The sequence below is a fragment of the Tachypleus tridentatus genome, chromosome 4 (assembly GCF_004210375.1).
Source record: "Tachypleus tridentatus isolate NWPU-2018 chromosome 4, ASM421037v1, whole genome shotgun sequence".
NCBI lineage: Eukaryota > Metazoa > Arthropoda > Merostomata > Xiphosura > Limulidae > Tachypleus > Tachypleus tridentatus.
This window is the reverse complement of record NC_134828.1, coordinates 29,566,204-29,580,169: the sequence shown is the minus strand read 5'-3', so window position 1 is coordinate 29,580,169 and position 13,966 is coordinate 29,566,204. Positions and strand designations below refer to the sequence as shown.

Sequence of the window (13,966 nt, the reverse complement as noted above, 5' to 3'; positions counted from 1 at the left end):
ACTTAAATTTATTTGAAAACAAACAAACAAAAAACACAACAGAAAAAATTATAGTAACAACATATAGATGTTCGCCATACGAATAAACAATCCTGTATTGTTTTTAAGCTGAACTTAATGAGGTTCAAAATTCCAACAAAATATTTAATCTTAATGCTGACGCTTTCTTTAGACAGAAGTTCAATTAAATAACATTTGAATTAGGTTGTTCTTATTGTGCAAAAGAACGTGTATAATCTCATGGTATATCGTTATCCAACAGAACAAAAAGAGTAATATTTAACATAAAAGTTTAAGCGAAGAGATACTTCGAGACAAAGAAATTATCGTTAGAGTTTAAGAGCAAATCAGGATATGATTTGATAAGCAAATTAAATCTGATGATTCTAAATGAAATACAATTGTAATATTAAACTGATTTCTTTCTGTATTTGATTTTTCTTTGACATTTTATTTTCACTCACATACAGCGTCATCTATGTGTTTGATACACCATTAAGAGACTGACTAAGTACTGTCTATTTTGTAATGGAAGTTAAACAATAATTTCTTCTTTTAAGTTTTCGTTAAAATGAAAATTTCGTGGCGTAAAGTGCCCAAGCTAGCGGTATTATTTTAAATAATTTATATATTTTTTGATTAACACTTACATAAATTCTGTATAAAAATCCCAAACTGAGTGATAGTTTTGTATTATAACTTTATTATTACTTTTCAAGTTGTTAACTAAGGAGTAATGTTAAAGTTATTATTGTTATGGTAGTTTGATATTAACAATGATAGCCAATAAGTTGGATTTTTCTCAAGTTTTTGAACTTTTATTTTAATTTATTCAGCGTTGTGTGAATAGTTGAATGTGCGTGTGAATGGATAAAGTTGTTCTACAGTTGAAGTTTCAAACGAGCTTTTTTTTTTCTTCCCTTGACCATGACCGATCATTGTCAACTTGCTCTGTCAATGTTATTTGTCATTAACTTAGGCCTAAAATAATTTTTTTAGTTTTAACGTCAAAGCTAAATGTGGGTAAGTTTATTTTTAAATTTTAGGACTTAATCTAGTATAAAATAATGAAAAAAAAGAAAATTAGCACTTATAAAATTATTGATTGATAAGAAACATCCATAAATGTATACGAATACAATTAATAGATTTAATTCTGATATCAAACAAACCAGAAATATTTACTAACGCTGAAGAAGTACCATTGTTTGTATCTACTATTTATTCAAGAGAGGTGGATTTTACTGGTATTGCAATGGCTCAACAGTTGAGACAGTCCTAGGTTTATTAAAAGGAGCAATTATTTATATTAAGTTTAAAATATTAATGGATAATGTATATTATCTAAAATTAATATAGTATGTATAATGTGATATGTAATGTTCTGATATTTTGAATAAAAAAAAATCTGTAGGTTCAACTCTCAGTATCACATAATTCACCACTCTGAATAAGCAGTAACTACAATAATACAAGCAATAGCTTTTGTGATTTATATTTTTCATTGTTTTGAGGCCATATTAAGTTAGAACTCAATTTTTATATCATTTACTGTCATTTGATATTAAACTGAAGAGCTGGTTTTGAAGTAGTGCTCAAAATGTTTGAGTGCATAATTGTGCACTAAGTAAACTTAGCCATTAACTTGTTTAATTTTTTGTTGTATTTGCAATAACACACCAAACATTTCATGACCCATTTTCCATACGTGTGAAAAAAAAAATTTGTACAGTTATTTACATACAACACTTTTTTCAATACAAATGAAATAAATGTTTCCATTGATAAAGGGGTTGAATTCATTACTCACCATTTTTAAATTGAGTGACAGATTTAGTAAATGTTATTCATTTTTTTTATAAAAATGAAAATTGTTATTGTGAAATTTTACACGGCTTGTGAACGCTTAAATTTGTTTTTTTTGTGATATGAGCAGAATGAAAATAATTGTTTTGTTTTTTTAACATAAACTATTTTAAGCTTTTCAAGCTCAGACTGTTACATACGTAATAGCAGAGCATAGTTGAAAATCTATAAAGGGGGCTCTACTTTTGTAGGAAATGATTAATGAAACCATGCTTGAGGGTATGAGGTATGCCATTTTTGGAACATTTTTATTTTCACTGAAACATGCATTTTGATGGTATCTGAGGTTGTCTTTTAATCTTCTAAATATGTGTTCTTTAGAGATGCCCCTTTTATGTGATGGAAATTATCTAATTCATTGTATTTGATGATATGTCAGATATTTCTTTATTAATAAGAATTATGTGGTATGAAACATATTCTCAAGATTTTATAACAAGGCTATAAACTAAAGTAGTGTTATTAAGGTAGAATTAGAAGGAAAAAATCTGAAATATGTGTGTGTTATACATGTGGGTATGCAAATATTGAAAATCTGAAATTTCATGTGGAAAGTTGGGAAAGAAATGAAGTCATTCAGAGCAGATAATCCACAAAATTTAAAATGATAAAGGTACACTGAATCCTCAGTTGAGCTTAACTCCTGTTAAGCTGTGAGTCAGTATATCTTAAAATATTTGTCCAATTTAACAGGGTTAGGCTCATTCTAAATTTCCATATTAAGGTAGCAATACAAAACAATGTTTGTAAGAATCGGTAAAACTTATCCTATCAAAAAATTTTACTGCCTGTAGTATTATGTGAATAAAAGTGTTAAAAGTATTCTATTTTCTACCACAACATTCTTTTATACAACAAATCTACTATAGAGTTCTGAATAATTGCACATGTACAATTATTTAAGTTCAGGTACTTTTCCATCCTGAACTAATCTGGGACTGTATGATTATTAACTTTTGGCTGTCAAGACAGGAAAACCTGTTAGTATTGCTTACTTGAAAGAAATCTTAGCCACATTAATTCCCTGTTGAATCTGCAAAGGAGTATCGCTCACGTTAATCATTGCAAGTCAAGCAGGTGTGAGCTAAGCCATCTAATTATAGCACTCTGTGATCTGTCGAGAGCTGTCTTGTAAAGCAGTGTATATAAGCTTTGGCCTACTTGAAACTCAAAGTAGAAGCATGTCCATTGAATCTAAGGAAAATTTTGCATGATACCAGTCTCTAACTAGCCAGTTTGCTTAGGTGGTTAATAAATTAACATGCAGTGCATTTATTTTATCATCAGCAAGATTCAATTTTAGCCAAAAAATGCTCCAAATAAACTAGTTTAAAGACAAGAGTCACTTCTATTTCCTTTTGTACTTTATACAAGTAAATGTGTTGTCATAAATACTTCCACCAATGTTACCACATGCAGAACATAAAAATAATACACATGAAATATGGAGGGAAAAAATACATTTTGTAGTATTTGAATTTTGTAATTTATTCACCCTATACTATTATTTAGAACTGTATATTATATTGTCACTTATTTAGAACTGTACTGTATGTTTTTATATACTTAGAACTGTATAGTATGTTGTCAATTATTTAAAACTGTACAGTATCTTGTCATTTATTTAGAACTGTATAGTATGTTGTCATTTATTTAGAACTGTACAGTATCTTGTCATTTATTTAGAACTGTACAGTATCTTGTCATTTATTTAGAACTGTACTGTATGTTGTCATTTATTTAGAACTGTACTGTATGTTGTCATTTATTTAGAACTGTACTGTATGTTGTCATTTATTTAGAACTGTACTGTATGTTGTCATTTATTTAGAATTGTACATTATGTTGTCATAAAAGCAAAACGTTAATTCTAATAACAAAATCCATATACACACACACAAAATTACAAAGAGACTTCCTGATGAGGGCAGGGCAAAAGTTTTAATAAAAGTGTTGATGTGTCTGTCAGTTGATAAAGGTTGGACAACTGAGACAGCTTCATTATGACCATGTCTGACTCAACCCACTTTTTTGATACGTGTATATATAATTTGTATTTTTATTGTTGAGGGCCTGTCTGAATATGCTTGGCCTCAACTTACACAGATACACACACACAAGATACACAGAAGTGACACTTTTGGGACCTGGGACTCTCCTGGTACACAGTTGCAAGCAATAAAAAGATGATTTGTGAATGTAGCTGGTGTGGCATTGAGAGGTCTCTAGTAAATCAACAGCTGGAGGTCTCTATACCTTTCACATCTCCATGCACTTCTGCTATAATACTACACAAAACAATCAGAAAAATGTGTTTATTATTATTATTTACATTACTGTTATATTTTACTTAATATAGAAGGGCTTTGGTGTGGCGAGGGGCAAAATGTTCTTATCCCAGAGCCTTCATAAGCATCATTACTCCATTGATGTCATGTTCAAATAACCAAAAAAAAAGTACAGAGTAGGCAAAAAAAAAAACACCTTTAGAACCGTTCTGACTTGCAGGAGTTTTCTTAATTGAAACATTTTGATTAGTTCTGATGATTTACAAAATGTGTTGATAATTTAATTTGGAGACTTTAGTTCATTTCAAGGGCTTAATAACCAAAATTCTAGTAGTTACATAAGGTGTTAAATCTCTGTAGATTTTTATATCATGTTAAAGAATGTTAAGTTACCATTTCCCTAACTTATCAGTATTTATTATAACTCTAAGGTTATCTTTATTTTTGTCTAAAATGACATAAAACTTGTATTTCACATTATTTTTTCATATAACATAGGGTAAAAATAACCTAAACATTGTGATGTTTCACTAAGGACTGTAAGTAAATTATCATAAATGTTTTAAGATACTGCTTGAATAGAAACTCTCCATAGGAACAATTAGAACTGGTCAGTTAACAACTGATTTCCTGTTAACATAAATACATTATAAAATAATTGGTTTATCAAGGGTATTGTTAAATCAGTTAATCTAGCCAAAATGATCAACTGGCATTTCTGATTATTATTGTGGTTTGATTATTTCAACTATTCAGTGATAAAAATTACAGTGAATCGATTAATTTTATAAAAATAATTAGTTAATAATTTCAATTATTCCAACTATTCTATTAATTAAAATGTTTCCTTTATATATGTCTTTGTTAAAAAGAAAAGCATGAATCTGCAGAATAAGGTATTGAAACCTGATTTTTAGCATTATAATTTTATCTTAAATCACTTCATGTGAGGTTAATTAATAAATTTATTTCATTAATCTGTCAAGCAGTAAATTACACAGCTTTCCCAACTCCAGAAGCAACCTAGTCAACTATTTTGTATGAAAGCTAAGTATAAGGTGAATCTTAAGTAATTCATGTTGTTCTCATATGTTTTCAGTGGAATCTTTGGTAAAATAAACCTATTTTATAAATGAACTAGTTATCAAACACAATATGATTGCTTTTATTAATTAATGGTTTTACAAAGCAGTTAAGAGATTTGATGACTTGAATCACTCAAATAACTGGTTAAGATGTGTTGGTAGTACAAGGATTATATGTCACTGTAATGGAAATTTGATTTTCAAATTTCATTGCTTCTTAAATCCTTAAAACTCTAATTTTGGAACATAAGTTTGCATATCTGTAATTAGTATTTAAAACAAACCTGTTATGTAGTGTTATTTACATATTTAAAATGTGCAAAAAAGTATAATTTACTTTCTAACATTATTTGTCAACATTTTAAAATTTATTTTATTTTAAATGTCATGTCGTTGAATAATTTTAACAGCTATTTTTATCTTAACTGGCAAAGAATTTTTCTATTCTTGTAGAATTACTGTTGTTGTATTTGTAAGATGTAATAATGACTAGAAAATCGTGTTTATTAATAACCAGTTTTGAAATTGTTAATTGCATGATTTAAAGTGACTATATTAACAAAGCCTTCAACTTTTAAAGGGTGTCAGAAATGTAATCTAGGACGAGCAGTCTTGGATCAGAAAACAATTGAAAAATGACCACCAGAGTTTTCAGCAACGCATCTAACACTGGTACAGGTAGACAGAGACAGAATGTTCAAGAGCAACAAACTGTGGTGAAAACTTCAAACTTGGTAAAAACACGGGCAAATTACAACAGAAATAACCTGCTTCACAAACTTACCCTCTTACAAGTAAGTGTTAAATTTACCTGTAAATCTTTTACAAAACTTACCCTCTTTCATAGGTAGGTGCAAAATTTGCATGTAAGGGTAACAGTTTTTTTCCAGATAATTCACGAAATTTTTATATTTAACTAAGCAGTAGATTGTTAGATATAAGCATATAGTACTTTTAAGGTTAAATATAAATATTGCAATTCCTGGCCTGTTTATTTCTTTGATTGTGTTTGTTAGCATTTCAAGTTAATGTTAATAAATTATCTGGTTGTAGACTTGCACTCGAGTAACTTTCTCTTTTTGTTTAGAGCAGCCAGTGATACCTAGGATAATCTGAGAACTTAGTATTTTTACAGGGTTTAATATAAGAGAGTTTTCAACAAGTAATTAGTGTTTTATATATTGCTTTTAAAGATGTTTATTAGAAGTTGTTGAAGTAGAAAAGAAATTAAACATTATATAAATTTATCACTTTTTGTTTCTTCATTATATTGAATAAAGTATAATGAAAAGTATACACTGAATATAAAAACAATTCTTCCACATATCTGTTTTATTGCTCTTCAAGTTGTAGAGATGTTTAATATTTGTATGAAAACATTATATTTATCTTGGCCCTAAAAGATCCACGGAAACCTCCAAGGCCATGCCCGAGGTTCTCATTTGAAGCTTTTTGAACGGCTTCCTCGACGTCTTGCCTTTCGATTGGTAGATCTAGTTACAGAATCAGTACTACAATCAGGGTAAGCTGCTCATTTTTGTGATTAGGATTTCCTAATACCCAAACAAATGGAAGAACACTGTGTGTATCAAATGAATTAATTACTGAAAACCTGTGATAATAAGTAACAATGAGAAGGCTGTGAAGCAGTCATGAAATATAGACAAAACTCATAAGTATTTAATAAGATAAAAGTGGGAATGGATAATAGTTGTAGAGTACTGGAATTTTGGTGAGCTATCATTTATTATTATTATTAGTTTGATAGTTATGTAAGGTCTTACTATAGTGATTTCATATTAATATGTGTTATGGAAAATGTTTTTCTTGTAATATTAATGTACGAATTAAATACATCTAATGTAAATTGATATTATTGTGTGTGTGTAAAACAGGCCTCGACAAATCCTGGGTGCCAGGTCACCATCCTGACATAAAATTCTTTGTGGCACTTTATATTTGTATGTAGGATTCAGGACCACTTCATCTGTTTCCAGAAATGAAGAACTGTGGGACCACAACACATTATTCATTTTGCACCATTTTGTTTTTCTTCTTTTTCACAATTCAACCAGTCTATAATTAGTCCTCATGGGTCAAAGTCAGTTAGTTCAGGCAATACAGTCAAGTGGTTTTGGATGTTATGTGATTGTTAGCTTACACTCATTACTGTGAAGGTAAATGTACACTGGTGCCTCAAGTATCTACGCTGGTCTGGGGAAAGCAAAAAAATTGCAGATAACAGAAACAACAGATAATCAAGACACTAGTGTAGCCCATTGTTTAATCAAAATAACATATTTCAGTATATTTAACTACCTTGTTTTAAATTATAAACTTTTTACTGTTGTTTAATCACATTATCACTGAAAGTCATCGTAATCAATTAACCCAACTGTTGGTCAGTCAATTAGATGGTCACACTCTGTTTCTTCAAATTTTGTGAGTTACATGAGTCAGGTTCCACTTTTTTCTCTAATAATACTTTCTCTTTTGATTGCTCATTCTTGTTTCAGTTGGACTTAGTATCTAACGTAGGTATAAATAGCTCTTAAATTTTTGGTACTTTTTCTGCTGTGGACATGAAAGTGCATTTGCACCCTATCAGTGCCTGGGAAAAATAAGTAAAAAATTAGTGCAAAGCTGTGCTAAGGAAAAATTATGAAAAATCATTGGTAAAATATACTGAAATTACCAATTATGTGTAGGAAAAAAACAAAGTGTAGCTGGGTGACACCCCAACACAATCTGAACATGCAATATGTACTTAATGGGCTTCTGCTGTGAACCCTTTTGTGTGGATTCCTGTATGTGGTGAGGGGACCTCCCAGGGAAGGTTCTGTTCTTTCAGGTTACCTTCTCTGGGATCTAAACATCCACCCACGTGTTTGCCATTCGTGGCGACCCGTGAAGGGGAGGAGAGCATCTTGGTGGTTGAGGGGTCTAACCCTAACACACCATTTTGGCCTTGAATTCCTGTAGACGGGCAGCCTTTGGGTGGCCCCTTTGGGTCAGTTGGCTGGTCCACTTGGGCTAGAGTTAACCAAGTACCAGTGTTAGAAGTTTTCAATGGATGTTGTGGACATTGTGTCTGATGCTGGTGTTTGGGCATAGTGCTCACGAAACCTTGGCATTGCTGCAATGTCCTTGCATGACATTGTTGTGCATCCCCTCATAGGGCTCCATGGTGGGTGGGGTCAGTGGGTACCAAAATTTTTCTTTTTTCCTATGGATCCTCCAACAAAATATTTAAATAAAATAGTGAAAAAACAGTCAATAGGGAAACGACCGCGTCTTGAAGACTCTGATCAGCAATCTTCAACATCTGTAACACACGTACCTCATTTTCTTATATTACATTCTCTTTTAGAAAAACCTTTAGGGCAAATGTTCCCCTTTTTTATTCAGAAGGGACTAGAGGGACTTGCTGGCTCTCCAAAGTTAGTAAAGAAGCTTCGATCTGGAGACATATTGGTTGAAACATCCACATCCCAACACAGTGAACTCCTCTTGAATTCAAAGGCAATTGGAGATATACCTATTGAGGTTACCCCTCATGCTACCTTGAGTTCATCACGAGGAGTTATTGTTGAGAGGGATTTGAAGAACGTCATCGAGTCAGAGATTCTTGCTGGTCTCTCCACTCAAGGAGTTTCTGCAGTGAGGCGCATCTCCACTTGCAAAGATGGAGTTACACTGCCAACAAATATCCTTGTTTTGACATTTACATCACCACGTGCACCTGCTACCATCAAGGAAGGTTATCTAATTTGCAGGGTATGGCCGTACATTCCAAATACCCTCCGATGTTTCCAGTGTCAGAGGTTTGACCACTCAAAGATGTCATGACGTGGTTCCCTGACATGTGCTCATTGTGGTGGCAAGGACCACGATGCCTATGAGTGTGACATGAACCCACATTATGTCAACTGCAATGGTTCTCACCTTTCCTACTTTTGTTTTGCCCAAAATGGTTGGAGGAAAAAGAGGTGCAGCATCTGAAAACGACTCATAACATTTGTTATCATGAGGCTCTGAAATTGCTGTCCACCACTCCATCTCGGACATATGCTGCTGCACTTCGTTCCACAACCACAGTGGGAGTGCAGGCAGATCTCTCTGTGCTTCCAAGAGAATCGTTTTCAAGTCAAATGAAAAGTCTTTTGACCTCCATGGTTAAAATGGTTGATGAATCGACTTCTACACCCATCTCTGTTCCTCCCATACATTCCAACAAACCTCAAGATCCACATCCTTTGGTTTCAAATACAGGCATTTCTTCTGATACATCTTTTTCTACCACTCCAAGATGCAAAACAATCATTCGTTCACATCCTCAGTCACTGGAATCCCCTTCCAACAACAAAGACCTTACCAATTGACCCAGGGCAGGATTCATGGAGGTTGATAGACATCCTCAGAATAAGGACAGTAAGGAAAAAAGATGTGGTTGTAAACAGAAGGGTTCTCCAGGCACTTAGTCTACCCGTCATTAAAAATGGCCACCTTGATACAATGGAACTGTCGAGGTTTATGTTCTAATCTGGATGACAACAAAACACTGATTACTTTCTGCCATCCAGTATGTCTTTCCTCACAAGAAACATTTCTGAAACCAGCTGATACAGTCACCTTTCAGCAGTTTTCTCTGTACAGAAATGACAGGCTGTGTGATGGATGAGTACATGGAGGGGTGGCACTGTTGGTTGATCAGCATGTGCCCACCTTGTCTTTGTCACTCAACACACCCTTGGAGGCAGTAGCCATCCGTGTTTCCTTGGGTCATACCATCACTGTTTGTTCTATCTACCTGTCCCCTGGAGAGACATATGATCAATCAGACCTTGATGCTTTCATTGAACAGTTGCCATCTCCTTTTCTATTCCTTGGGGACTTTAATGTACATCATCCCTTCTGGGGAAGTGCTGTTATTGATAGGAGGGGTCACTCAGTAGAGCGTATGCTCTCTGATCACAATCTTTCTCTTTTCAATACTGGTTCTTCCACTTATTTTCATGCACGTAGTCAGTCCTTTACCTCTATTGATCTCTCGGTTTGCTCCCCTTCTTTATTCTCCCATTTTTCATGGAGGGTTGACAATAATCCACTTAGCAGTGATCATTTCCCTATACTTTTGAGAGAGACTGGCCGTGGTTGATGCCACCCTAGCTGCATGCCCTAGTGGAAGCTGGATCAGGCAGACTGGTCCACTTTCACTGCTCTCGCAGAACTTGATTCTGCCATTGTCCATCAGCCATCAATAGATGAATGTGAGGCAGCAGTAACTGATGTATTATACAAGAAGCTGCTCAATGTATTCCTAAAATCTAGACAAATTTTCCACGATATCCTTGTCCGTGGTGGAATCCTGCTTGCCATTTGGCATGGAAGGCTCAAAAACGGGCCTGGGGTACTTTCCGTAGATATCCCACACTTTCGAACAGAGTCGCTTTCCAATGGGCCCGTGCACATGCTAGGTGGGTAAGACATCAAAGCCTGAAGGAATCTTGGATTAAGTTCACAACTAGTATATCTTCTACCACCATATGGGACAGGATTTGAAAGGTCAGTGGGCACTACAATTCTGTCCCCCTCTCGATCTTAATTTCTGATGGCCAAGAGGTAACTGATGTCTGGAGCATTGCTGATACTCTAGATGAAAGCTTTTGCTGGGTATCTAGCACTTCTGCTTGTTCTTCCACCTTCTTGTCCATCAAGACTTGGGCAGAGCATTAACCTCTTTTCTTTTGAATTGACTGTCTTTTTTGACTATAATTGTCACTTTACACTGGTGGAACTGAAAATGGCCCTTCATCGGTCTGGCAGTACAGCTGTTGGACCTGATGATGTACATTATGACATGCTGTGCTATCTCTCTTCTGCTTCTCTTGATATACTTTTAATTGTTTTTAATTGGATCTGGCAGGAGAATGTTTTTCGTGATGCCTGGTGCCAGGTTATTATCTTACCTTTCTCTAAGCCTGGGAAAGATTCCAAGATTCCTTCAAACTACTGTCCAATTGCTTTGACGAGCTGTCTCTGTAAGACCTTAGAGAGGATGGTTAATGCTTGTCTTGTTTGGTTCCTCGAATCAAACAACCTCCTCTTGCCCACCCAGTGTGGGTACTGATGACAGCACTCCACCATGGATCACCTAATTTAACTTGAAACATCAATCAGAGAAGCCTTTCTGAAATGCCAACGTCTTGTATCAATATTCTTTGACATTGAAAAGGCTTATGACACAACATGGAGGTATGGAATTTTGCGAGACCTCCATATATATGGGTTACATGGCCATTTATCTATGTTGATTAAAAATTTTTTAATGGACAGGAGATTCCAAGTTCATGTGGGTTTGACACTTTCCCCGCTTTTTGTACAGGAACTTGGGGTCCCTCAGGGCTGTGTTTTGTGTGTCACACTTTTCAGTATAAAGATAAATGCTATCACTGAACAACTCCCTCTCACTGTTGCGAATGGACTCCATGTTGACAACTTTCACATCTCATGTCAGTCGTCGAACATGAGATATATTGAGCGGCAACTACAAACTGCCCTCAATCATGTACTGAAGTGGACTAAGGCGAATGGCTTAAATGTTTCTCTCTCTAAAACCATTTGCATGCACTTTTGCCACCAATGGGGTATTCATCCTGATCATGAACTCCGTATCGGTGAAGTCTCACTGCCAGTGGTCCCTGAGACCAAGTTCTTGAAACTTACTGTCAAAGATAAGGGTCTGGTAGAGCCATAGACCATTGGCCTTAAAGATGCCAATTTATCATCAAGGACCTTGACTCTGCACTGGGGCTTTCAGCACCTCCCCAGTTCAAAGCTTATACGTAGAATCTCATGAACCTTTTCTGCACCTTCACCGTTTGCAACTGTCTTTACTATATTCTTTGAAACTTCGTTCCTTACCAAAACATCCCACCTGGGAATGTGTTTTCCTTCCTCAGTAGGCCATACTTTTCCAGAACAGATGATCTACCATTGCTCCTTTTGGCCTTCGCATCCAGGTGCAATTGGATGAATTGGGTCTGTCCTTGGATGACATTGCAGAATCCACTGGTCAGCCCATTCCACCATGGCTTATTAAAGCCCCAAAATGTGACCTTTCTTTAAGTCATTTGAAAAAGGCAGATACTCCCGATTGGAAGTACCTTTTTTTATTTACTGAACATCTTTCGAACAATCATTCCATTCCAATTTATACAAGTGGTTCCAAATCAGGTAATTCTGTGGGCTCTGCCATGGTTTGTTGTGGTTCGGTGGTTGCGTGCAGAATCCCTCTACAGCTTCTGTGTTCACTGCTGAACTGTACACCATATCTCTTGTGCTGGATCATATTGAAGCTAAGCAGTACTCCAACTGCACTATTTATACTAACTCGCTTAGTTTTCTACTGGCCCTAGAATCGCTTCACGTTGGCTCACACTCTGTTCTCGCTGATATTCAAAACCGACTGGCCAATTTCTCATTTAACATCTACTTCTATCCAGTTTTTCTGGATACCAGGCCACGTTGGTATTTGTGGGAACGAGCTTGCAGACACGGCAGCTAAATCTATCTGCTCTGGCACTATCACCACTGTCCCTATTCTGTATATAGACTATGGTCCTGTATTCAAGGCTCGGCTCCATGCCAGCTGGCAGTCCACTTGGAGTGAGCAATGTGACAGCAAGCTTTTTCAAATTAAATCCGATATTGGGCTTTGGCCATCTAGCTTCCGTAAGGTTCAGTAGGAGGAAGTTGTTCTAACTAGACTACACATTGGTCACAGTTTCTTAACTCATTGTTTTTTTTATCTGGAATTGTTGCACCAGTGTGTAGTTTGTGTAACACTCAAATCACTGTAAGCCACATTTTACTTTCTTGCCATCGTTACGACTCCCAATGACGGCAGTATTTTGAACATGTTCTGTCCCAGGATTTGTCCATAACATTGGACAGTGTTATTTGTGATGGTGACACTGTGTCCACCTTGATAAAGTTTTTAGTTTTTTAATGGCCATTAATCTTTTTAATCTTATTTAAGTGTTGGATATTTATTCATTACACCTTTTTAATTGTGGTTCCCTTTTCAGAATCTCAATATCTCTAGTTCAATTTGATATTGGAAAATGGCCAGAACATTAAATAACTCGACACCAGGACTGGAAAGGCCAACTTCAGGTGACTAATGCTGCTGTTTGAACTACCTGTTAGTCGTACTGGCGAGTTGTTATTACAATTTTGCTGCATGTATTTTCACACTTTTATTACTTTACCTTTTGGTACTGGCTATAATGACACATAACCCAGAACCAGGACTGGAAAGACCAACTTCAGGTGACTGACGGTGGTTCTTGTACTTGCCTGTTAGTCTTCCTGGTGGGTTATGATCATTACCATTCTGCTACAGGAAGTACTTTACAACTTTGTAGACTGGATATCAACATTGGTTTTATGCTTTTTCTATTTTTCAATGATGTTTTGTTTTACCCTCATTTCCTTTTATATATTTAACTACATTTCATTTATGTTTACCTTTTAACCGGACGTTTGGTGCAGATAGCCTAGCTGCTTTGTGCCATTAAACACTAAATCAATCAATCACTCTGCTGTGAATTATAGAACAGGGAGTTGAGTGAAGTCATTAACAAATATTAATGTGTATTTTTTGTGTTTTTGTATATTTTGTTTTTAATTATAAATTTAAAAAATAGTTAAATGAGCTACAAA

General features: G+C 35.0%; 1 protein-coding gene across 5 annotated transcripts in view; it reads left to right on the top strand.

The window, feature by feature from the left end:
• Positions 1 to 473: 473 nt before the first annotated feature.
• Positions 474 to 13,966, top strand: part of LOC143248774 (uncharacterized) — a 62,482-nt gene continuing 48,989 nt past the window's right edge. For 2 of the 5 annotated variants that reach the window (XM_076497469.1, XM_076497464.1), the window contains exons 1-3: positions 474 to 607; positions 5,820 to 6,033; positions 6,643 to 6,761. In XM_076497469.1, the coding sequence (XP_076353584.1) occupies positions 5,875 to 6,033; positions 6,643 to 6,761 (278 nt within the window). In that variant the 5' untranslated portion in view covers positions 474 to 607; positions 5,820 to 5,874. Of the gene's footprint in view, positions 608 to 886; positions 1,024 to 2,824; positions 2,847 to 5,143; positions 5,213 to 5,819; positions 6,034 to 6,642; positions 6,762 to 13,966 lie in introns of those variants that run through there. The other 3 variants (XM_076497466.1, XM_076497465.1, XM_076497468.1) reach the window with 3 other exon arrangements.